A 25,852-nucleotide genomic window follows, 5' to 3' on the forward strand; every position below is an offset into this window, starting at 1 on the left:
GGGAGTCACACATTCCTAGGATCACACAGCACAGCCCAACAGATAAGGACTGAAATACCAGGTCTCAGGGTCTCCCCCTAAAGCCTTTCTCCCAGGTCACTGAATTTTCACTATTGACACGTCCTAGCAGCCATCCACTTAGGTCTCCTTGGCGCCCAGGATAATGCTACAGTCTGACAGCCCAGGCTGGTCCCAAACTTGTGTAACCAAGACTGACTCTGAATTCCTGAGGCCTCTGCCTCCACCTCCCAAGTTCTAGGATTAAAAACATGAGCTGCCACACCCATCTAAAAGCATGAGCTTTTTTTTTTCCCCCTTACAGCACTGAGGATCAAACTCAGGACCTCCCACATGCAAGGAAAAACACTGCCAACTGAGCTATCCACACCCCAGCCCTGCATTGACCACAGCCCTGAGGGGGGTGAGGTGATTTCTCTGACAACACACAGCATATAAACAATATGGGGGAGGGGGTGAGGTCAAAGGGGGAGGACCAAACAGTATAGGGGCCACACTGGAGAGATGGCCCGCCTGGTACAATGCCTGTCACGCAACCATGAATGGCAGTCTGGGTTTGAATACCCAGCGCTCACGTAAAAATCCAGGCATGGCACCCTAGTTCTCTAACGCCAGTGCTAGGAGCAGAGACAAGCAGGTCCAGGGTGGGGGTGCCGATTAGCTGCCCAGCCTAACTGAGCTCCAAGGTGAGGGAGAGACCCTGTCTCAAAAGTAAGGCACAGAGGGACCGAGGAAGCCACCTGTCAACTTCCAGCCTCTGTGTGCACTTACAAATAGCTCTATACCAAACTGACACATGCAGACACACACACATATAGCCGTGCGTACATGAACTCATGTCACAGAATCTGCACAGGCTGAGTCGAACAGGGAACCGAAGTAAGAGCAAATACATTTCACACCCACCACCAAGACTGTCAGCCTCTGGGGAAGACACGGGCAGCCTGTGGGTGGCCCTGGTCAAGAAGGCTGATGCAGGCCTCCTGCTTGGCACCTGTAATCAGGTAGGAGGTGGGAGGGACGAGTAATGACAGGCTGCATCACCCAGCATGTGGAGCGGGGAGTCGGCAGTGAGCAGAGTTGGGACCGGCAGGCCAGGACCTCAGAGAGCCAGAGGCGGGAAGAAAGAATGTAATAGCTGACAGGATACCAGTCAGGCTTGTCCAGAGAGCAGGCCCTTTGGCAAGATGTCCCAAAAGGGGGAATGTCCTCAGCAATGGCAGGTGCCTGGGGCGCTGCTTCTGACCCTCAGAGAATCAGAGCTGTGAGCTGACGCAGGTCGCAAGTCGGTCAACAGGCCAGCTCACCTGAGCTCAGCCTGCACAGCCTGCCATTAACCCCAGCCAGGTCGCTACCCTCTGCTGCCTGACTCCCTCCCGGTCCCTCCCATCCCAGGAGCAGGAGAGAGCTGCCTGGTCCTCCGTGCTCACAAACCTTCTAAGGCTTCCTCTGCCCTTGGGATAAAGGCGAGGCTCCTGTTACAACCACAGCCCCCCTCCTCCCCTTGGCTCATGCTTCAGCTCTTACCTCCCCCAAACTGTCTTTTTCTTTGGGGATCCCCAGGATGAGTGGGTGCTCCCCCACTTATCCATGCTTGTGAGCAGTCTCTCACAGGCTCTAACCCGACCCCAGACTCCTCACGCTGACAGAGGCTTGCGCAGAAGCTGGGGCCCCACAGGCCCTGGAGGATGAAAGAAATATATCCAGCACAGTCCTTCTTTGTTGGGAAAGCGGATGTCATATGAGCTTTCCCTCCCTTCTCGCAGCAGGTGTCCTGAAGAGACCTTCTGCCCCCCCTAGTTCTCTTTCCCGAAGACCAGGATTAACAAAGAAAAACCCTTCCCCATGAACACAGCTCCTGTGCCTGTGTATGTACTTGCTATGGGCTGGGGACGCCAGGTGACTCAGGGACCATAGTTCACTCTTTTTACTTTCTTTCTTCTTCTTCTTCTTCTTTTTTTTTTTTTTTTTTTTGAGACAGGGTTTCTCTGTGTAGCCTTGGCTGTCCTGGACTCGCATTGTAGACCAGGCTGGCCTCGAACTCACAGTGATCCACCTGCTTCTGCCTCCCCAGTGCTGGGACTAAAGGCGTGCACCACCGCCGCCACGCCCTCATAGTTCACTCTTAAATGACAAAAGATGGATGGAAAGAGACTCTGCCATCTCTCACTGAGGACAGACTGCCATCTCACTGAGGATAGACTGCAAGCTGTTATACACAAAACAGAAAGCTAGGGACACAGTATAGCGGTAGAATGCCTGCCTATCCCGCACAAGGCCTAGGGCCAATTCCCAGCACTATTTAAAAAAAAAAAAAAAAAGGCAATGGTGGCACATGCCTTTAATCTCAGCAGCACTCAGGGAGGCAGAGACAGGCAGATCACTGTAAGTGATCACTGTGAGTCCCAGGCCAGCCAGCGCTACACAGAGAAACCTTGTCTCGGAAAACCAAAAAAGAAAAAAAGTTGTTTTGCTCTTTGTTTTTGTTTTTAAATTAAGACACAGGTAGAGAGGCACCAGGCTGGCTGGGGACCTATCATTTCTCATGTAGGTCACCAAGTGTCATACCAAATACTGATCTGCAAGAACTCAGAAGCGTCTTGGCGCACTGCTCCCACTGAGGAAACAGAAGCTGAGTGATTGAGACAGGCTTGCCTGGCCAGTAGGCCCTCGACTCTGAGGACCATGGAAATGTCCAAAGGTCAGGTGACTGGCTTTGTTAAGGACGAGCTGGCCTCCGACCGACTCAGGATTCCTCATCTGCACGGATGCCGCACACACCCCTTGCCCTGACATGCTGCACCCCATGAGCCCGTAACAACAAATGGAATCTGAAGTAGAGGTGTCCCAGCCCCTGGCCTGGCTGTGTCCCACTGACACCAGTGTGTCCCCACTCTGCACTCGCCTTCGATAAGCAGAACCTTCCCTGACTCCAAGGGTCAGTCTCAGTCAGACTTTCTTGCCCTGCTCCCCACATTACATCACAAGGCTCTTTGGTTCCCCATTTGTATATAATTATAATCATCACAGAGTGAGCTAAGGCACACACGCACGCCACGGTTGCCCAGAGCTGGCACTGAGACAGTGTTCGGAAGCGCATTAGCAAAACTCATCACCATGCCTTCATTTAACCCTCAACAGGACAAACTGACAGTCCCATTCTCTGAATGAGGGACCCAAGGCTCAGAAGTTCCATGACCTGCCCAGCATTACACAAGAGAATAAAACCAGGTATGACGTCACAGGCTGCTGCCACTCACACGGCAGTGGAGAACCCGGTGATAGTACAGGTTGTTTGTTACCCATGAGCAAGCGGGCTGCACTGACTGAATCCAGCTCTGCCACTTGTTAACGGGCCACGGGGGCTTCAGGAAGGACTCTCCGGGACTTAGGAAAGCTGCCCCTTGGACGATGGGGACTGAGGCTAGGTTAGAAAGCAGACCTCCACGCTCCCTCCACTCTTGCTCCCCTCCCAGGCCTGGTCCCTGCCCTCTCTCCCAGATCAGTTAACCAGGCCTATAAACAATGACCCCCAGGAGGAAAGGTTATCTAGTTCCAGATGCCAAGAAGGCCACCTGCAAAGGGCTCCTGAAGGCCCAGGAGGGCTGGGTCTCCTTATCCAAAGCCAGATTTGGGAGTAGTCAGCCAGGACTTCGCACAAAGCCGCCTTGCAGGCTTCTCAGCAAATATTTAACCAGAACTCAGCACCAACACGTCTGGTGGAGGATAAATGCTGAGATGGAGGGCCTGAGGGGTGGAGGGGGCAGCCAGGGCAGAGGCCCTGGGAAGTGTCTGGGGGCAGAGGGAGCACCTGGGACTGCCCTCCACTTCAGTTTGGGAAGGCAGTTCCCGTCTGGACACAAACAGGAGAAACAAAGGCCTTCTCATCCCTTCCCAGCCCCGCCCACTTGCCTGGCATCAGCTCTGCGCCCACAGCCTCCAGCTGGCAGCCTGTTCTAAGAGGCCAGGACACAGACACCCCTACACTTGGGGGGAAAGGAAGAGCAGGACAAGCCTTTCTACACCTACCCCAGGCTCTGCCACAGGACTGGCATCATGCCCACTCTCCAAGACGCTCTGTCTGTGTGTCCCCAGGGTTAGGGCTCTAGGAGGCTAATGGAGGAGAAGAACTGTCAGTGCAGAACCACACTGGGGCTGGAGAGATGGCTCAACGGTTAAGAGCACCTGCTGGTTTTTGCAGAGGACATGGGTTCCGTTCCCAGAAACCGGCATGGTGGCTCACAGCTGGCTGGAGCTCTAGTTCCAGGACTCCAGAGGCATCAGGCACACACCTGGTATACATACAGGCAAACATTCGTGCACATAGAATAAATATAAATTAAACTGTAAACAAAACAAAGCCCCTACAGTGATGGCTGGCTCAACGGGTAAAGGCACCCACAGCCAAGCCTTCTGACCTTAGTTCAATACCGGGACCCCACAGGGCAGAAGAAGAATTATCCTCTGACACATACAGTCTGTAAAAGTGACACCACAATGTGGAGCCCCTGACTCAGAACTCAGAGGGCAAGTGGTACAGTCGGCAGAGCCCAGGGCATCTAGCACCTGGCAGGGAGCTGAGCATCACAGGTGTGTCCGGCAGACAATGCAGGTAATGGAAGCAAGAGTCAGTTTGGTCCACCCCTGTGTACGTCAAGGGCTTTCCGTGCAGCAGCAAGGTGCCCATGCTCCACACTCAGATGGCATTTTCTTTTTTTTGTTGTGTTTTTTTTTGTTTTTCGAGATAGAGTTTCTCTGTGTAGCCCTGGCTGTCCTGGAACTCACTTTGTAGACCAGGCTGGCCTCGAACTCAGAGAGATTCACCTGCCTCTGCCTCCCGAGTGCTGGGATTAAAGGCATGTGCCTCCACGCCTGACTAGATGGCATTTTCAAATAAGCCCAGTCCTCGGGGGCCCCAGGAGACTGGGCACAGGGTTTCACTCTGTCTGAACCTCAGTTTCCCCTGCTGTACATTTGAGGAAGCAGGCCCCACCTTGTCAGGTGTCGAAAGGTTAAATGAAATGAGTAGCTCCACAGAGCCTGTGCAGACAGTTGACATTGCCAGTGGCAGCAACTTAAGTGAGGCCCTTTGCATTCGCCCCAGCACTAATTGCTTAGGGCGCCTGTCAGCTAGCAGCAGCTACCCAGTCCTGCAGAGCCAACAAGAAACGGGAAACACAGCCGGGTGTGGTGGCGCACGCCTTTAACCCCTACACTCACGAGACAGAGGCAGGTGGATCTCTGAGAGTTTGAGGCCAGGCTGGTCTGCAGAGTGTGAATTCCAGGACAGCCAGGGCTACACAGAGAAACTCTGTCAGAAAGAAAAAAAAAAAAGAGAGAAAGAAAGAAGAAAAGGAAAGGAAAGGAAAGGAAAACAAGAAAGAAAGAGGAAATGTGTCAGGCATAGTGGCACACATCTTTAATCGCAGCACTCTGGAGGCAGAGGCAGGCAGATCTCTATGCGTTAACGGCCAGACTGGTCTACATTGTTGAGTTCTAGGACAGACAGCCAAAGCTACAGAGGAAAGGGTACGCCTTGTCTCAAAAAGAGGGAGAAAGACAGAGACAGAGACAGACAGACAGACAGACAGACACATACACACACAGAGATTGGGGGAGGAATAGAAAGTTTGGGGTCTCCTTTTTTCTAAGCCCTTGTCACTCAAAGGTTAATTAATCAGAAAGGGGAAGTGGACCCAACACAGGACAACCAGCAGACCTCACCAGACCACAGTCCTGGTCCCACAGCACTATGGGTGGGCGGGCCGCCACCTAACACACACACACACACACACACACACACACACACACACACACACACACACACACACACACACAATCAACAGGAATGCCGGGGCACTATCCCCAGAGACAGCACCATCTGGGAACCCAAGAGCCTCAGCAACTTGACCATCTGTCACCCATCCACCCGTACCCCAGGCTAGCTTGTCTACCTGCCTGCGTCTAAGCTCCTTCAGCGGGTGCTCTCCTTGGGGGTAATCTCAAGGCACATGCTAGAGGGAAGTACTTGGATGCCCTGAGAAATCACAGAGGCTGGAAAAAAATCCCTGGAAAAACGGATGCTGGCCTGACCAAACGGAAGGTGGATGGCAGGCGAACATAAACAGTACCAGGGCCTCCGTGAGAGTGCTACCTGCATCTGATGCCCAGAACAGGGCTAGTGAGCTGCAGAGAGGGAGTTCGCCAGAGACGCCCAAGCGGACGCTGAAAAAGGTTCTGCCCCAGCAGGGTAAGCAGGGACAGGACAAGCTTTGGGACCACACAGGCTCAGCTCCGCCGTCGGCTTCTAAACTCTCAATTTCTTTCCATAAAACCAGCATTGGAAATAGTTCAGCCTGGGCTGGAGAGATGGCTCAGAGGTTAAGAGCACTGACTGTTCTAGAGGTCCTGAGTTCAATTCCCAGCAACCACATGGTGGCTCACAACCATCTATGATGAGATCTGGTGCCCTCTTCTGGCCGGCAAGTGTAATGCAGATAAAATACTGTATACATAATAAATCTAAAAAAAAAGGAACAAAGAAAAAAGAAAATAGTCCAGCCAGCTTGGAGTGGTAGCGTATGCCTTTAACCCAGCACTCTGGAACCAGAGGCAGGCGGATCTCTGTGAAATTGAGAGTAGCCTGCTTTATGTGGTGAGTTCCAGGACAGCTGGAGCTATGTAGAGAGCCCATGTCTCAAATAAAAAACTTCCCTCCCTTAAAAATATAATTTAGCAGCTGGAGAGATGGCTCAGCAGTTCAGAGCACTTGTTGCTCTTCCAGAGGACCAGAGTTCAATTCCCAGCACCCCCAGTTACGCATAGACGTGATGCACTTACATACATGCAGGCAGAACACCACACATAAACTAGATACATCTAAAGCAAACAAACAAAACAAAAAATCCAGCCAGGTATGGTGGCACACACCTTTAATCCCAGCCCTGGAGAGGCAGATGCAGGCAGATCTCTGTGAGTTTAGTATCAACCTGGTCTACATAGTGGGTTGCAGGACAGCCAGAGTTAAAAAATAGAGAACCTTGTCTTTAAAAAAAAAAAAAAAAAATTGTGGCATTCCTCTGTGGGAAAGAAACTGTTACAATATGTAATGCCTCTTTCTTAGCCAAACAGAAAGAGGGGAATGTACGTGACAGACACATGGGGGGGAAAAAAAACTGGGCGTGGTGGCACATACCTGTAATCCCAGCACTCGAGAGGCAGAGGCAGGCAGATCTCTATGAGTTCCACCCCAGCCTGGTCTACAAAGTGAGTCCAGGACAGCCAGAGCTACACAGAGAGAGCCTGTCTCAAAAAACCAAAATAACAATAATAATGATAATAATAATGCCCTACCAGGGGGCTGGAGAGATGGCTCAGAGGTTAGAAGCCCTGACTGCTCTTCCAAAGGTCATGAGTTCAAATCCCAGCAACCACATGTCGGCTCACAACCATCTATAGTGAGATTTATATACATAATAAATAAATCTTTAAAAAAAAAATAATAATGCCCTACCAAAGCCAAGTGCAGTGATGGCATGCTTGTAATCCCAACACTAGAAAGGCTGAGGCAGGAAAATTATAACTCCAACATCAGCCTGGGCTACATGACAAACCCCTGTCTCAACAGCAGCAAAACTTGTAAGGACCCAATAAGATGTGTCGGGAGAAACTGGCACCCTCTCTGTCTGATAGGAAGAGCCCATAAGTGCCAGTGACATGCTAACAGTAACTAATAAACAGAAAGTTCCGGGTACCTCAGCCCCAACAGGAAAGGGCTGAACAGGACCACAGCCGCTACCATGTGTCTCCTGGATGCCAACAGTACCACTGTCCTTTTACCAAGTCCAAGTCCAAAAGTTTCTTCCCAAAGCAGCCTCAATTGCCATACCCCTCCCTGCCCGCCCACCCAAACACCAAACACACATACACACACACACACACACACACACACACACACACACACACACACACAAACTTCCAGATCCCAAGGTCCGGACAGCAGTTAAGAGGACAAGAGGGTGATGCTGATTTCTCCAAGCCAGGGAGGAGGAAGACACGAGAGAACCAGGAAGACAGGAAGATGAGCCAGCGCAAAGCCATTCCTGTGCTTGTAGCTGAGCTGACAGAAACCCAACCCCGGGCTGCAGTGTCACACAAAGACATCCAAATAGCTGGAAGGCCATGTATGGTGGCTCACAGCTGTAGTACCATCTACTCGGGAGGCTGAGGTAGATGGATCACTAGTGCAAGGCCAGCCTGAGCTACCCAGTAAGACCCTGTCTCAAAACAAAATGAATAACAAAATAAGCCAAGCTGCATTCATGATTGGCCGGGGCTCTGTGCTGAATAGGGGCCTGGTAACAGTTGAGGATGAGGCCTTCTCTGCACCCTAGGTGGATGGATGGAACTTGGGATCAGTTTGGTTAAGACTAAGTGGTCCCCTGGGCTGGCCACTGTCGTGGAACGGGACATTCACTGTCTTCAGTACTTGGGAGGGTCTGGGGCCCTCCCAACAGGGTTTCTCTGGGTAACAGCCTTGGCTGTCCTGGAACTCGCTCTGTAGACCACCAGGCTGGCCTCTGCCTCCCAAGGGCTGCGATTAAAGGCGTGTCACCACGCTGGATGCTCCCTCCATGTTTGTGTAGTCTTCAGGGATCAAACTCAGGTCACCAGGCTTGCAGAGCAAACACCCTTTAACTGCTAAGCCATCTCGAAGCAACTATTTACTTGTCATCTGACTGCATGAGGTCACACCAGAGTGCCGCAATTCACTCTTCCAGAAACCCTAAGGTACAGAAAGACAATTGGATTTTCCCAGAAAGCTTAACTCTGGGTCCTGGACAGCCCCTGCCCCGCCTCTGGGGCTAGATTAACTCAGGACTTGACAGTCTCAGTACTGCCTACAAGGTAGGGCCCTGCCTGCACGGGGCCAGGTATGGAGCTTGATAGGCCAGCCCTAGGTCACACATCAATGGTAGAAAAGGTCACCACCCTGGCATTCCAACTAAAGCTGTCACTTAAGCTCAATCCTTTGCTGCTTCTTCATGATCCAATGCTGTCAAGGGCTCCTGTGCCTGGCCAGCCTGGGAAACTGCAGCAGGCCAGATCTGCAAGCAGAGCTCCCCAAGTCTGTGAAGGGGAGGGGGAGAAGGGTGGGTTCCACAGACACTCACCTGAGCAGGCACATCACCCGGCTTGCCCAGCCCCTCCCAGGGACATGTGACAGTGCTCTGCAAAACAACTATCAAGTGTCCTGTACACAGAGTTGTTGCTGTGACTGTGGCCAGGAAGAACACAGAACCTACTGCAAGATTTTCCTTTCCCAGGACTGGGACCCATCTCCTCCTCCACCCAGCTTCTAGGTCCTACCTCAGAGGCGTCTCCTCCAAGGGGCCTCAGGGACTCCTGCAGTGGAGACCAGGACACTTATTTTCCAGAGTGTTCACAGTGTTTGGCCAAGCATGAAGCTCGCAGTATTAAAAGAGCGGTTCACCACCGTGCCCACTTCACAGACAGATAACCAGCCTCTTTCCAGAATCTTCCTTGCTCTTCCTCCCTCGACCCTGCCCTGTGCTTGCAACTTCCCTTTGGCTCTTGTCAGACTGGGTGACTCTAAATTCCAGATAGAGAACTGGAATTGTCCTCCCAGAAATACAACAAACAGGATCATAGCATTCTTATTAATTTGACATGTTTACTGCTTAAAAAGGGGTGGGGGTAGGCAGGAGAGATGGCTCAGAGGTTAAGAGCACGGGCTGTTCTTCCAAAGGTCCTGAGTTCAATTCCCAGCAACCACATGGTGGTTCATAACCATTTGTAATGAGATCTGGTGCCTTCTGAATACTGTATAAAAAACTCAGGAAAGGGACGGGGAGATGGTTCTGTGAGTGGAATGCTTGCTGTGCAAACGTGAGGACCTGACTTTGGATCTCTGCACCCAGATAAAAACTGGGGGTGACTGGGGCGGTGGTGGCAGACACCTTTAGTCCCAGTATTTAGAGGCAGAGGCAGGCAGATCTTCCAGTTCAAGGCCAGCCTGACCTACAGAGCTGAGTTCCAGGGCAGCCAGGGCTACACAGAGAAACCCTGCTCCCCCCTCCCATGGGGAAAGGTGATTATTCTTTACCGTCTCAGTGGCTACATGTTACACCTTTGAATGATACTTATTGAAACACTGTTTCTCTCTCTCTCTCTCTCTCTCTCTCTCTCTCTCTCTCTCTCTCTCTCTCTCTCTCTCTCTCTCTCTCCTTCCCTCCCCACCCCCCCATCAGTATCCTGTGATTCCGATAGCGGCTGCACGGGTCTAACGCAGGGTTCTCAGTGTCCTTCCTCTAAGCAATGTGTGAGTGTGTGGACCACCAATCTCCTCAGGCCCCCATTTCCTGCCTGGCCTTTAAAAGTTACAAGGTTTCAGCCACAGCAACTTCAGCATTCCTCTTTTTTGCCAGGAACACAAACTCATAGCGCCCCACCTCAGCACTGCATGACACCAGCAGCAGGTAGGACCCCTGTCACCACAGCTCTCTAAGACAGGTAACAAGGAATGAAGTCACCAAGAGGGTAAAAATGCTTGCCTCGGGCTTGAACCCACTCAGGGGACCCCAGGCTACCAGGGAGCTTGTCTGTCTGTGACAGGAGAGCAAATGACAATATCCCACAGGACAGAAACAAAGCTCTCAAACTCCACAGCAGTCAGCTGGACACGTCTCTGCATGGAAAGGAGGCTGGGCTTGGCGGCCATTGGAGTGATGCTCCCTCAGGAGTCTCGTACACCTCTGAGCCTGTTCCATTCCAGGAATGGAGCCAAGAGTCTGCCTGGCCCTTCTGCCTAGCCCACTAGTGATTCAGCCAAGACCAGAGACAGTGGCCAGGACGACCAGGCTGCTAAGAACAAATCCCTGGCCTTACCCTCCGGAACAAGAACAAAGATCTTAAAAAGCCCGTGAGTCACGGTAAGGGGAAAACGCAGAGAGGAAGGAAGCCCTGTGTGGACGCACGCACCTTGTGCCTCTGGCCTCAGACACGGCAGGCCGGGACTGCTCCTTCCAAGAGGAAAGCCTGGGCTCTCGTGCCTCTGAAAGCACCCAAGTCCACACTCCCACACCTCAAGTCCACACTCTGACACTCCAAGTCCACACTCCCACACCTCAAGTCCACACTCTGACACCCCAAGTCCATACCCCCATACTCCAAGTCCACACCCCGACACCCTTGTGTGCCACACTCCCAGGCCCTCGTGCAGAGGGTTCCAAGGTCCCCATGCACCAAAGTAGGAGAACTGGCGTCTCCTTCTCTTTTTTAACTTATCTATTTATATATGTGTTTATTTTGTCTGTATGAATGTTTTGCCTGTGTGTACATGTGTACAACAGGTACACAACCATAGAAGTCAGGAAAGAGCATTAGCTTCCTTGGACCTGGAGGTATGCATGATTGTGAGCCACTACATGGGTCCTGGGAATTGAACCTGGAACCTATGCAAGAGCAACAAGTACACTTAACTACTGAATCATCGTTCCGCCCCAAGTGGCATCTTTTCATCCAAAAATATCTAGGGGGACTAGAGAGATGGCTCAGGGGTTAAGAGCCACTGGCTGTTCTTCCAGAGGACCTGGGTTCAATTGCCAGCAACCACATGGCGGCTCACAACTGTCTGTAACTCTAGTTCGAAGAGATCCGACACCCTCACACAGACATACATAAAGGCAGAACATCAATGTACATAAAATAAAAAGTTAATTATTAATAAAAAAGAGCATATCTAGGTATTAAGCCCTATGGTGTTTACTATCCCAGAGCAGTGGCAGCTGCCAGCCACACACAAATCCACAACCTTTGCAACCATTAATGATTAGTTATATGCCGGGCGTGGTGGCGCACGCCTTTAATCCCAGCACTGGGGAGGCAGAGGCAGGCGGATCGCTGTGAGTTCGAGGCCAGCCTGGTCTACAAAGTGAGTCCAGGATGGCCAAGGCTACAAGAGAAACCCTGTCTCGAAAAAAAAAAAGATTAGTTATAGAAAATGACACAGGTTCCTGGCCTAAGGGCACTTGGCCAGTAGGAGCAGGCCGTCACCACCAAAGCCACTGTCCACCCAGGGAAGCCCAGGCAGCCAGCCCTCAGATGCTACAAATATTTTATTAAAGAATGGCCACCAGGGTCTTCTCCGAGCACAGGGCTGTAGTGTCTTTCAATATGTATAACATGACCCAAGGTACAGAAGGGTCTGGAAGGGTCTGGAGGAGGTGGGACTTTGCACTATGAGGGCGAGAAGGTTCAGAGTGGAGGCAGGTGTCATCCAAGGCTAAACTCGGTTCTGAGTTCGTCTATTGCTCACTAGCCTCCTAATACACAGAGCTAGCCTCTTAAAAGCTCTCCATGTGACTGGGGGAGGGGACAGCCCCTAATTGCACAGGAAGTGTGCTGGGCCCCATGTGGGTGGAGGGGCCCAGGCCGGCAGGGCAGGACCCCAAGCAGCTAGTCTGGGATTCCACTACAGTCTCCAAAGGAAAACAGGAAAGTGGAGCAGTGCAGCCTGCAGCAGCCCTGTCTGAAGGGAGGTTAGGCCTCCTAGGGCCAGAGGGGTCGGGTCACTAAGAAAATAACCCCTGTGCTCAGTACAGAAGCCCCTGCCTCAGGCCAAGACTAAAGGAGCCCTTTTGAGGCCCCAGCCAGAGCCAGATCAGGGAAGCACAAAGGGCCTGCTATGTTCATCCAGTTGACTCACACCACCTCCCCATCTTGTCACCATGAAATGGGACCTACACCACTTTAAAGAAGGGGAAACTGAGGCCCAGGGACACGAAGAGCCTTGGCCAAAGTCACCCGAGTTACTGTCCTGAGCACAGTAATGTCCTATGGTCATTCCCAGGGAGACCAACTCCACACAAGGAAGGGCAGTCTGTCCCCCCTCATCTTTTCCTGGCAGTAGGGCTGGGAGCAGAGTGGCACTTTGGCTATTTTTAACCAAATACAGTTTTCTGCCTGTGAGTGGACAAGCCTAGGCTGTCCTCAGACACAGGCCCGTCTGTGATGCCCACACAGGGCCTGCCTTGCTGGCTGAGGACTTGTTTGTTTACTCAATTTTTAAAATTATAACCTCTGCAGTCTGGCCCAACCCAGTCATCCATCCCTGGGCTGCATCTGGGCCGCTCAGTCAGGCGCCCTGGGCCCAGCTCTGCGGCCTCTGAGACTGTGGGCTCCGCTCTGCCTTTCCACTCTCACGGCCTCAGTTTACTCAGTGATGACATGATGGACAAGACTGGTAAAACATTTCCCTTTCTCCTTCTCCTTCTCCTTCTCCTTCTCCTTCTTCTTCTTCCCTCCCTCCCTCCCTCCCCACCCCTCTCATTCTGAGACAAGGTCTCCTATGTTCCCCAGGCTGGCCTTAACCTTGTGATCCTCCTGGCCTCCTGACAGTTAGATCATTTCAACTGTCCCACCTGAGAGGCGGAAGTCCAGACTGCAGGAGAAGAAAATCCTCCACCACCCATCAGCAACTTGCAAGTCAAGGCAGGGGGGCTTCGGGTGCCGGGTGCCGGTCAACTGTGAGAAAACTTTCCCTGTGATTCCTGGAGCTTAAGCTCACTTCACTCCGCTCCCATTCTTCCCACACCCTTCACATTCCAAAGAGCTCTGTGCTTAAAAAAACAAAAACACAAAAGACACAACAAAACACGGCAGGGCGTGGTGGCTCTTGCCTTTCATGCCAACACTCAGAAGGCAAAGGAGGAGGAACTCGGTGAGTTCAAAGATAGCCTGGTCTACACAGTGAGTTCTGGAATAGCTTGCTACACAGAGAGAATGAACACACACACACACACACACACACACACACACACACACAAACACACACACAGAGGCGGGGGAGGGGGTGGCTAGGTATGGTGGCGGTAAATTTCAGGATTTGGAAAATTGAGTCAGGCTGAGGCAGGAAGAATGCTGCAAATTCAAATTCAAGGATTACGCAGTGAGCCTCAAGCCAGCCCGGATTACACGGTGAGCCTCTGTCTCAAAATGAACCCTCAGGCCGGGCGTGGTGGCACACTCAGGAGGCAGAGGCAGGAGGATCGCTGTGAATTCAAGGCCAGCCTGGCCTACAAGGTGAGTCTAAGATAGCCAAGACTACACAGAGAAACCCTGTCTCAAAAACAAAATAAAACAAAACCCGAACCCTCAGTGCTAAGGACGTGTCTCCGTTGGTAGAACGCTTGCAGAGCACGCACACCGTGCGGAATGCAATCCCCTGCACCACAAGAAACTGGATGTGTGGCTCATGCCTGTAATCCCAGGATGGGGGAGGGGAAAGTTCAAGAATCAGAAGTTCAGGGTCATCTGGTTAGGATGTCATCACCATATACCTGGCATAAGCCAAGAATTCTATAGGGCATCTCTCAGAAACTTTACATAGTTCAGAGGCAAGAAATGGGGTCACTGTTCACACCTTACTGTCACTGCAGCTCCAAGAAGAGTACCATGACTGGGCTGGAGAGATGGCTCAGTGGTTAAGAGCACTGCCTGCTCTTCCAAAGGACCCAGGTTCAATTCCCAGCACCCACATGGTCACAACTGTCTGTAACTCCAAGATCTGACACCCTCACACCAACGCACATAAAAGTTAAATATAATATTAAAAAAAGAAAAGAAAATCTGAAAGAGTACCATGACCAAAGCCACACAACTTTGTCCCCAGTATTAGTCTACTACCACGCCATCATAACCAGATACATGACATCCGGAACAGGGCCGAGGGAGTGTTCCATGCCATGTACTTAGAAAGACAGAAACATCTGCTATCTGTCATTAGACCACAGTGCTTGCTGGAACTTTCTTGGTCTGCACAAGAGTTCCACAAAATCAAGGCTATGTCACAGCTTTGTCTCCAGCCTGTGCCTTCCACTAGGTCCAAGACAGCTTCCTGAACAAGCTCTACCACCCTTGGCAAGATCATTGTGCAGTAAACATCCCACCATGGTTATTCTGTATTTTGATACAGCTGAGCTCGCCACACGGGTCATCATGTGATCACTGTGCAGATAGGCAAAGAGAGGAAGGGACACAGATGGGGCACAGACAAGAAGAGTCTCTGTCTATCTGTCTCTCTCTCTCTCTCTCTCTCTCTGTCTCTCTCTGTGTGTCTGTGTGTGTGTGTGTGTCTGTCTCTCTCTCTCTCTCTCTCTCTCTCTCTCTCTCTCTCTCTCTCTCTCCCCCCTGGTTGTCCTGGAACTTACTCTGTAGACCAGGCTGGCCTCGAACTCAGAGCTCCACCTGCCTCTGCCTCCTGAGAGCTGGAATTAAAGGCGTCACCGCCACTGCCTGGCAGCGTTGTTTCTTTTTATATCTTATTTTGTGTGTTTGGGGAGGGGACACACACACACACACACACACACACACACTACTACACATATGTAGTGGTTCTTTCCTTCCAGTGCGTGGGCTTCAGGGATCAAAGTCAGGTCATCAGGCTTGGCGACAGGCTCCTTTACCTGCGGAGCCATCTCACTGGCCCCCTGCCCTGCACTTCCTCCTGAGAGGAGGGCCTTCCTGAATCAGAGACCTTCCAGGAACTCTACAGAGCAGCTGTAGCTGAGATACCAGGAAACCCTGTGCGTGTGGGAAAGAACTCAGAAGTTAGGCTTGTACGGTGAATGCTTCACCTGCTGGACCACTCACAGGTCCTCACAACTACTGGCATCTAACTGGATATGTAACCTAGGATGACTTTGAATCCCTGACCCTCCTGCTTGAGTCTCCTCCTGAGTGATAGGATTACAGGCATGCGCCATGAAGCCCAGATGAAATTCCATAACTCTTGACAGTGAATGAAAGAAAGAATGACCAAGTATGTCTGAGGCCAGAGCACATCACCTTTAGGTCGTCTCAGAGGCACGTACCCACTGTTTCCACATAGTAACCCACGTGGTCTCGCCTTCAAAGGGCACCGTGAGACCCCTGGAAAAGGTTTTCAAAGATAGACCCTTCCCAAAAGAAGATATTAGTCTTGAGATCACAAATCGGGACAGTCAGAGAGGCGCGGCCTCAGCCCAGGGTCCCAGAGCAAATTCTCACCAGTGCCAGGCTCAGACTCACAAATCTGCTTCTGGACGCACGGTGCCTTGATGCTCCGTGTCCCACCTCATGGCAGACACTGAGTGGACGATGCTGGGGAGCCTTGGTCCCACGCCACAGCTCTGCACATACAGGCTGAATGCCTCAGGCATCCTGAACCAAAGGCTGGTGGCCCGGCTCGGGCTGGCACATGTATGCTGACCATACATGAGGAGGCAGACAAATCAGCCATGGCTCCTGAGGTGTCAAGCAAGTTCAGTGGAGTAACAGCCCCGCCCCCCAAAATGGTCACTTGAGAAGGAAAAGACCAGACTTTTTTTTTTTTTTTGGTTTTTTCAAGACAGGGTTTCTCTGTGTAGCCTTGGCCATCCTGGACTCACTTTGTAGACCAGGCTGGCCTCGAACTCACAGCAATCCGCCTGCCTCTGCCCCCCGAGTGCTGGGACTGAAGGCGTGCGCCACCATGCCCGGCTTAGACCAGACATTTTTAAAGCCCTTGCTGTGTAAACATGACAGAGAATTCGACTCCTCAGAAGCCACGTAAAGGTGGAAGGAGAGAACCAACCTCGCAGTGCTGTCCTCTGGCCTCCAGATGTGCACACACGGCACACGTGAGCCCACACACATCCATAACACATACAAAGCCAATTAAAAATAATTTAAAGCTGGGTGTGATGGGGTACACCTTTGATCCCAGCACTTGGGAGGCAGAGGCAGGTAGATCTCGAAGTTTGAGGCCAGCCTGGCCTACAGATGAGTTCCAGGACATCATGTTGATGTTGAAAAACATCAACAAAAGCTGGAATGGTGGTACACGCCTTTAATCCCAGCACTCAGGAGGCAGAGGCAGGCGGATCGCTGTGAGTGCGAGGCCAGCCTGGTCTACAAAGTGAGTCCAGATGGCCAAGGCTACACAGAGAAACCCTGTCTCGAAAAACCAAAAAAGAAAAACATCAACAAGCCGGGCGTGGTGGCACACGCCTTCAGTCCCAGCACTCAGGAGGCAGAGGCAGGCGGATCGCTGTGGCCAGCCTCGTCTACAAAGCAAGTCCAGGACAGTCAAGGTTATACAGAGAAACCCTGTCTTGAAAAAAACAAAAACAAAAACAAAAGCATCAATAAATAAAAAGGTAAGCTATCGCCAAGTGGTGGTGGTGCAAGCCTTTAATCCCAGCACTCAGGAGGCAGAGGTAGGAGGATCACTGTAAGTTCGAGGCCAATCTGGTCTACAAAGTTAGTCCAGGACAGCCAAGGCTACACAGAGAAACTCTGTCTCAAAAAAACCTCCCTTTCACCGCTGTAGCGGCAGACCCACGGTCCCTTTACCATCCTGGGCTGGAGTCAGCACATTTCCAAATGGGGCCGGGTCCCAGGTGGCCGGGGCACCACCCAGGCAGCACTTCCGGTTCGCCCAGTTTCACCATCAAGCCTCCTCAGTGACTCAGGCCTTGAAACTCCACTGTGAGAGAGGAGTGTGGCTTAGCTCCCGACTCAGGCTTCAGAAAGCCTTGCTTCCCCAGGCAGGGAAGTGGGTGGGGGTGGGGCCCGGGAAGGAAAAGGCTCCGAAGGAATCTGTAACCGCAGGATGACGCTGCTTCTGCGACAGTGTGTGAAGTGAGTCAAGAGTTCTGCCTGGGAGGGGGCGGGAGGGTGAGGGGGCAGAGGGATGGTTGCTGAAAGAGAGACTGTGAGCCTCTGAGTAATGACTACGGGGTGGGATACATCTGTGCGGAAGCCTCTGACAGAAGCTGAGTAGTCCCCACCCCCACAGGCCCCTGCCCCCTGTCTGTGTCTCTTTGGGGCCTTTCCCATACTGTCACTTGCCCATCAGAGCTATGCATGTCACAGTGGGGTTTGGACTTAGTCGCTAAAGGCCTTGCTCTCCCGTTTCCTGGGCTGTTGTAGTTCAGCTGGTAGAGCTCTTGCCTAGAGCACACGCGAGGCCCTGGGTTAGATCCCTGCCTAAAATCTTAGCACTCAAGAGATACAAGGTCCTCCTCAGCTACACAGTGAGTTTGATGCCAGACTGGATTATGTGAGGCCATGTCTAAATAAACTAAAAACAAAAACCCCTAAAACCTATTTTAGCACTCACAGCCTGAGAAGTGCCCCTCCTTTCTCTATCACCCGCCATTCTCAGACAGGAAATGGACCAGTCCCTGTGGGCAGCAGGCCAGGGGAGCAGTTACCCGTGTGACCACATATCCCGAGGCCACAGACTTCAGTCCACGCTAACAACTCACAGCAGTCCCTTCAAGTGCACCGGCATCTGACATATGCTCAAGGGCCCCCTGGACTCCCAAGAGGGAACCTTCCTGGGCATGTCCAGATGACTGAAAAGTAGGCAGGGTAGTGGGAAGAGTATGGCTCTGCAATGAGTCTGTCTTCATGAGAACAGCAAACCCAGCCAGGGAGGCATCATACATAGCCGACTCCGTGTGCTCCAAACCAAAAAAACCAAACACGGCGGGAGCAACCCGAAAGCCAACATTTGGGGAACGACTAAGAAATGACTGTGTGTCCTGGCCTGGAAGGACATGCACCCTTGGAAGAGATGTTTGTTGCAAATGGCTTAGGAAAAAAAGCAAGACACAGTGTTGAGTCCCAGTCCCAGCAACCTATGACAATAAACAGGGCCAGGCGAGGAAACACGACAAAAGGGCAAAGTGGTGGGGGGAAGTGGGGGGTGGGCGTGTGTGTGTGTGTGTGTGTGTGTGTGTGTGTGTGTGTGTGTGTGTCCCTTCTTGTCTTTCAGCTTCATTCCTTAGGCGGCAGGAGGCAGGGAGGGCGGGCTGTGGCCCAGTTTGGGATTAGAAAAGGTCTCTTTTGGCAGCCTGTGTGGGAAGGCCCAGAGGGTGAGGTAGGAGGCCCCCAGGAGGCCAGAGCACAGGCTAAAGGGTGGGAGAGGACCAAATAGGAGACTAGAGGAGTCTGGGTGGGGGAGGGGAGTGCAGGGTCAAAGCCAACAAAAGCACATTATGTAAGACTCAACACACAAGATAGCCGAGTCCCCAGGCAGCTTCACCCCCAGAGGCTGACCCAAGGCTGGTTACCCACCCGCCCTGCCTAGTCCCCTGGCAAAGCCGTGGACAAATAGGAGACACAGCAGGCAGAGAGTAGCACACCGCCTCCACCGTTTTACTCCTGCACCTGCAACCACTTTTAAAAGGGAGGGGTAGAGAGGGCTGGGGAGGGTTAAGATCAATTTGCAAACAGGTATTATTTGCTTTTCTCGACAAATAAACATGATCCCTTTTTCATACCCGGCTCTCAGAAGGGTGATAACCTCAATAATAAAGCAGGTCTTGGCAGGGGGTGTGAAATGTTTGCCGCCCTCCCACTGCGAAGTATGGATAGATCAGTTAGACCCCACCCCCACCCCCAGAAAGTCTCCTGGAAGCCTCTGATATCAGCTCTGAGCACAAGACCCACACTGGGAGGTTGAAGTAGCGCATAGTAGCAAGATGCCAGTAAAAACCCAAAGCTGCCACCAACCAGGGCTCTGGACAAATAACACTGCCCCAGGCACAGAAGAGCATCTTTAGCAGAAGGGAAAGGCCGGCTCATTTGGAAGAGGTGACCAGACAAACGACTTCTGGAGAGCGAAGGCCAAGAGAGAACAATGGGAAGATAACGTTTTTTGTTTTTTGGTTTTTTTTTAATATACTGTCCCCTCCCGGAGTGTCCAGGCACACACGGCTTTGGCAGTTTAGCCAGCACGGTCTAGAGATGAGAAGACTGGAAAGGATGGGTAGGAGTGGCTCCTGATGGGTCCCCGGGGCTTATTTCAGGCAGGCTGAAAATGTTCTCTCAGATTAAGTATGTAGCTGGTTGCACACCTCAGCCAATACACTGAAAACTATTTTCTGTGAGTGGATGGCACAGGGTGGGGATTTGGGACCCAGTAAAGCTGTTGTTGCTGTCATTTGTTGTTGTTTATAAAAAATAATTAGCCAGGAGAAGGGAGGGGAGGGCAGGTGGGTGGAGCACACAATATAGGTGCTGGGACATTCTGCCCCTCTGTGGGACACTCTTGCACTCTTACTGAGGTAAACCACAATGTGGAACATCCTTAGGATGTCCTGGAGAAAGGTGATTTCCCCCATCACAGCCACCGCCAGCCCTCCCACTGGCAGCTCGGGCTCCAGTCCCTGCCTGCCCATCACCTGTAGCATTTTAGTTTTGGGGGCTCCATCCATTTGCATAAAATCCCTCAAAGGGCTCAGAACTCATATGACGAGTCCTGTCCTCTGTTTCATGGAAAAGATGGTTCGGCATAGCTCAGTCCCTTGTCTTCCTTCTGGTTCCTTCTCCACACCCTACAGTCACTGTCCCTGTCACTAATTACTCAACCCACACAGGCAGGCCACGTCCATTACACATGTAAACTCCCACAGCTGAAGGGAGCCAGGAAGGAAATCAAAGCTTCTGACAACCCTGGTTTATCCTCAGATCTGGAGGAACTGACCACCCTTGACTCCAGAGTCAGAACAAACCCCAGGAGAAGGCACGGCTGCCACTGTCCCCCAGCCTTCTGAACTCCAACCCTAGAGGGACCCCAATTGCAGAGAGCCAGGAACAAGCTCAGTAATAAGCTATATGCTCAGCACCTCACCCAGGTGCTAGGCAGGGCCAAACTTTCTCTGCTTTAAGCCTCTAGACCCGCTACCTAGCTACCACTGCCACTCCCACCCTGCTGACAAGGAGGCTGAGACCCAATCCCTGTTAATGCATGGCGGGTGGAAGGGCCTGGTAGCGCAGTTCTGGAATCCCAGCTAGTCAGGAACTGAGAGACAGAAGGAGCTCAGAGCCAAGGCCCAGCTGGCTTACAAATTGAGTTCAAGGCAACCTGGGCCACTTGGTAAAACTATCCCAAAATAAATAATATGAAAAAGACTTGAGATCTAGCCCAGTGGTGTAGGGATTACAAAGAAAAGGAGGCCTAGAGAGATGGCTCAATGGTTAAGAGCGGTTGTTTCCCGCCGAGGACATGGGTTCAATTCCCAACACCCTCAGCTAACCATCATCTGTAATGGTGCGTCTCCAGGGCATTTGATGCCCATCCTGGTCTAACCAGGAACACATTCCATGCACAGATATATACGGGAGCAAAACACTCACATATAATAAATAAAATGAATAGATCTAAAAACATTAAAAACAAAAAAACGGGCTGGAGATACTGGTCCAAGGTCAGCAGCTAACACTTTACCCTAGTCAAGCTTTGTAGAGAATTTTGTGTTGTTAGGCCCTCGTGGCTAGAAGGGACTTCAGCCACCAGGTGCCACACCCCTTTCTGTTCATAGCTCGGGAAACTGAGACCTAGGGAAAACAAGCAGCCCAGAGGTGACACAAGCTCCCTAGCTCTCAGGCCCATTCCCTACCCTGCTACCAGCATCACCAGCGCCGAGCTGGAACAAGCCCCTGCCTGCCAGAGGCTTTGAAATTTCAGCATGAAAGATACCGGGGCAGCAAAACAGCACCCTGGGTAAGAGCACGCCTGACCTTTGCCAGGACTTGCAGGCTGGCATTCACCTGCTCACCTGCTAGGGGAGGGTGCAAGCCAAGCCAACAGCACCCTAACAGGCCTGGGAGCTTAGGGCCCTGTGGGAGGGGTGTTCCCACAGCTGTCACTTGCACGGGTAGGGAGCTCTCTGGAATTTTACTCCTGAGAGTAAACGGGTGGCTGGAGGTGGCCAAGATGCAACCCCATTTCCCCCCAACAGATTCCTAAGGAAGTTCTCTCTGTTGGGCTACCTTCTTGCAGCACCCTCCTGAACCCCACCACCACACGAGCGTGCGCGCGTGCACACACACACACACACACACACAGGTGAGCCTGCCATGGAATCTAAAGCACCTGAAGGGGGTTATTAATAGCACTGAAGTGTTAGGAGGAGCAGCAAGCAGGTTCTGAGTGGGCCCCCACCCACCCACTTCCCCCAGTCTATAGCCATGAAACAAACTCAGCCCTTCCCAGAAGGGGCCACTTCACCGTCCTAAGCTCCGGCTCCACCCTGGGAATTGGCCAATAGGGCAAGAGTGGGTTCTGAGCTCAGGACTTGGGAAGGTGGGAGAGCTGGGTGTTGGGAAAAGGAAAAAACCCACTCAAGTAGGGCACACCCCACCCATGCCTGCTGAGAGGCAGGTCCTGAATGGAGAGACTGTTACAGAACCCCAGGAGGTGGCCACCAACAGGGAAGGGACAGGAAGACTCCACCCTGCCCTTCCTGAGCCTGGGCCTTGTCCTACAAGGAGGCCTTGCAGGACTTAACCCCTAGCTGTTCAGAGGTGAGAAATGATCTAAATCGCCCCCTCCTGTGCCCAACTCCAGGCCTGGCCCAGTGACCGGGCAGCACTTCCCTCGTATCTTCCTTGAGCCCTGCTAGAGTAGAGCCGTGGAGGAAAACAAGGAACACCTGCCTGGCTCTTGAAGGGTCTCTGCCATCACAGGAACACGGCTAAGCACGCAACAGGACATCAAGACAATGTAGGGACACCACACTCAATGGACAGGGAGACAGGTAAGGGCCAGGGGGAACTGACTCTTCTTCATGTGCCTCTTCGTATGCCCTGGACTCAGCAAGCCTCACTGAGAACTCTCAGCAACTGCCTAGGACCAATCCCTCTCAAAGATAACAGTAAGAGACTGGTCCAAGCTGGGCGGTGGTGGCCCACACCTTTAATCCCAGCACTAGGGAGGCAAAGGCAGGCAGATATCAGGCCAGCCTGGTCTTACAGAGGCAGTACCAGGGCAGCCAGAGCTATATAATGAAACCCTGGCTGGGAAAAAAAAAAAAAAAGATGACTGATTCAAGATCACACACCTGGGCAAAAATGCTGAAATTACAGTCAGTACTGCCTGGCCTGGCTTGCCTGCGTGGTCAGCCCAAGCTGAATTTCAGGACAGCTGCAGATTCTCACCCTCATTTCACACCCTCCACAGTGAACCCAGGATCTGGGCTCCTCTACAGACTCGGGAGCAACTCCCTCTTGTTAAGTGTCCACCATGCCATGAGAGGCTGAGAGCAAGGCTGGCAGAAGGAAGATCCTGGGAGACTGAGGGAGCCAGCTCAGACCATGAACAGCCCCCCTAGGGTGTAGCGCCAGCACTCTGCTGATTGGAGCCGAAGGCCAGGGACCCGCCCCCTCAAGAGCACCCCATCTCTCCGAAGCTCCACTCTCCACGTTCGGTTCCAGCTCCTCTAAGGGCCCATTCCTCTGTAAGCCTCAGCCACGTGTACCGGGACTGAGGCCAGGGCGAGGTGGGACAAGGCAGCTGAGGGGACAAGTCAGGAAGCTCTGACTGCGCGGAGCAGAGTCCGGAGTAGAGATTAGGCTTGGAACGTTGCTGGGAAGAATGGGGGTGCGACCCCTCCGCCACGCGACTTAGGGTATAGCTGCAGGGTTCTGGCCAGACTGGGCTCCAATGGGAGCAAGTTCCAGTAGAGAAATGGGTCCTAGGCTCCTCAAAGGGGGAAAGGAGCACAGAGAAGGGCCTGGAAAGGCCGTCCAGACCGAGAGAGAGCAAGTTCGGAGGAAGAGTAAGGGTCTGGCCGGCTCCCGCCCCGCCCCAGGCCTTGACTCTCGGGATCCCCCCCCCGCCCCCGCCCCCGCGAGAACGGAGGCGTGGCCCGGGGTGCCTCGCGGAGCCCCAGACCGGCTAGGCGCTGAGCGGTCCTCACCTGCGATGTGCTGGCGCCGCGCGTCATCCAGGTGTGTGGACAGCACGTCTCCCATGGCGAAGAGAAGCCGCGGCCCGATCCGCCCGCCGCTACTCAGACAGACGCGGCTGGCGCCATGGAGTCCGCAGGCCCCGCTCCCTGCTCCCGCCGCCCCGCAGCCCGGCTGCCGCCTGCTTTCCTTTCTGCTCCCACCACGATCCCCGCCGCGTCCCTCCCGCCGGCCGCAACAGCCTCTCCAGCCCGCGCCCAGGACCTGTGGCCCAACCCCGCCCCGCCCCGCCAGGCTAGGCCACGCCCACGTCAGAGCCACGCCTTCCTCTCCGGTCTAGAGCGGGCGGGGACCTCCAGACAGTGGGGAGACTTAGACAAAGAGAAGATCCCTGGAAGGGAGACCCGAGACCGACGCGCCGGGTGTGCGCCAAATTCAGATAGCAGTCAAGAAAAGGCTGATGAGAGCATCGCAGAAAACGGGGCGCCCTAGGGACTGCGGCCAGAGCGTTTCCCCTTCCCCTCCTCACGCCCAGGAGAATGTAGGGACTGCAAGGGGACACCTGGACGGACGTGCGGGAATTCAGCAGTCGTCCAGCCCCTTTCCTCTTGCCCCCTGCCCCCAATTCCGCCCGCAGCTGCCCGCACTGGGGAAGTCCCCTGGCCTTGATCGGACCTGTCCCAGAAGGTGTGCCAGCCCATCTTGCACAACAGCTAGGGAGTAGATGGGGAGGGGAAATGGACAAGAGTAGGGTGGAGGACGGAGGGACTTATGGGAGGGGGCGAAGGGAATGTAGTTGGAGTTCAAAAGTATCAGGGCCCAGCGCCAGGAAGTCAGAACTCAGGCCCGGCCTGTGGGCATTTCACAAGCCGAACAGAGCAAAACAGAACAGGACAGGGTCTTTACAGTATGCAAAAGACTATCTGAAACAAGAAGCCGAAGCCGGGACCTCGGACTTTGGGTACTTGGACTGTAGGGCTGGGCATAGGTGGGTCACTAACACCAGGAGAAAGTGTTTCGGTTTCTGACCTCCCAAGCTGGTAGAGGAGGCAGACTAATGACTAGTCAGCCTTGGTTCAGATATGTCTGTGTGTGTGTGTGTGTGTGTGTGTGTGTTGTGTGTTGTGTGTGACCAGGCATAGCTAGTTGCTGCTTGCTTCCACCTCTTGGCTCAACACTTTCGTCCACTCTCCTTTATTAGCTGCTCTCTCTGTAGCCCTGACACCTGGCAGCCAACAAGGATCATAACAGTCACCTATGACTAAGTACTTCTCTCTCTCAAAGCTGTCACCACCACAGGAGGGATGCAGGCCCCCAGTCATGTTTCCAAGTCACTCACCAATCATTCAGACAGGAGGTAAACATTCACTTGCTAAGCCTTCTGCAAGATGCTGAGTATGGTGCCTCACGCCCAGCACTAGGGAGAAAGGGAGGAAGGTCAGACCGTCAAGAATTTAAAGCTACCGGGGGGCTGGAGAGATGGCTCAGGGGGGCTGGAGAGATGGCTCAGTGGTTAAAAGCGCTGCCTGTTCTTCCAGAGGTCCTGAGTTCAATTCCCAGCAACCACATGGTGGCTCACAAACATCTATAATGTGATCTGGTGCCCTCTTCTGCAGATAAAGCACTCATATGCAATAAATAAAATAAATAAATCTTAAAAAAAAAAAAAAGAATTTAAAGCTATGGGGCTGGTGAGATGGCTCAGAGGTAGGAATGCTCACTGCTCTTGCAGAGGGCTCACAGGGTTGGCTTACAACTACAGTTTGTGGTTATCTCTCTATCTCTTCCGGCCTCCACAGGCTCCTATACTCACATGGGGCAAATATATTCATCCAGGAAAACACACACGCACATAAATAAAAATCATAAGACATTGAGGTCAGCCTAAGCAAGCGGCAAAGCAAGTTTGAGGTCAGCCTAAGACACACAGAAAGACCCTCTTTCAAAACTAATACCAGTGGCTAAATTGGTTGGTGGTGGCACAGGCCTTTAATCCCTACACTCAGGGGGCAGAGGCAGGAGGGGCTCTGAGTTCGAGGCCAGCCTGGTCTACAGAGTGAGTGCCAGGACAGCCAGGGCCACATAGAGAATC

The 25,852-nt window shown here is 52.7% G+C and overlaps 1 protein-coding gene across 1 annotated transcript in view; it reads right to left on the reverse strand.

Moving 5' to 3' along the window:
• Niban2 (niban apoptosis regulator 2) overlaps window positions 1-24,012 on the reverse strand; it is a 49,674-nt gene extending 25,662 nt beyond the window's left edge. The window contains exon 1 of the mRNA XM_051166260.1: window positions 23,772-24,012. Within this exon, the coding sequence (XP_051022217.1) occupies window positions 23,772-23,826 (55 nt within the window). The 5' untranslated portion in view covers window positions 23,827-24,012. The remainder of the gene's footprint in view (window positions 1-23,771) is intronic.
• Between the last annotated feature and the right edge of the window lie 1,840 nt (window positions 24,013-25,852).

The sequence above is a fragment of the Acomys russatus genome, chromosome 24, assembly GCF_903995435.1.
Source record: "Acomys russatus chromosome 24, mAcoRus1.1, whole genome shotgun sequence".
NCBI classification, from domain to species: domain Eukaryota; kingdom Metazoa; phylum Chordata; class Mammalia; order Rodentia; family Muridae; genus Acomys; species Acomys russatus.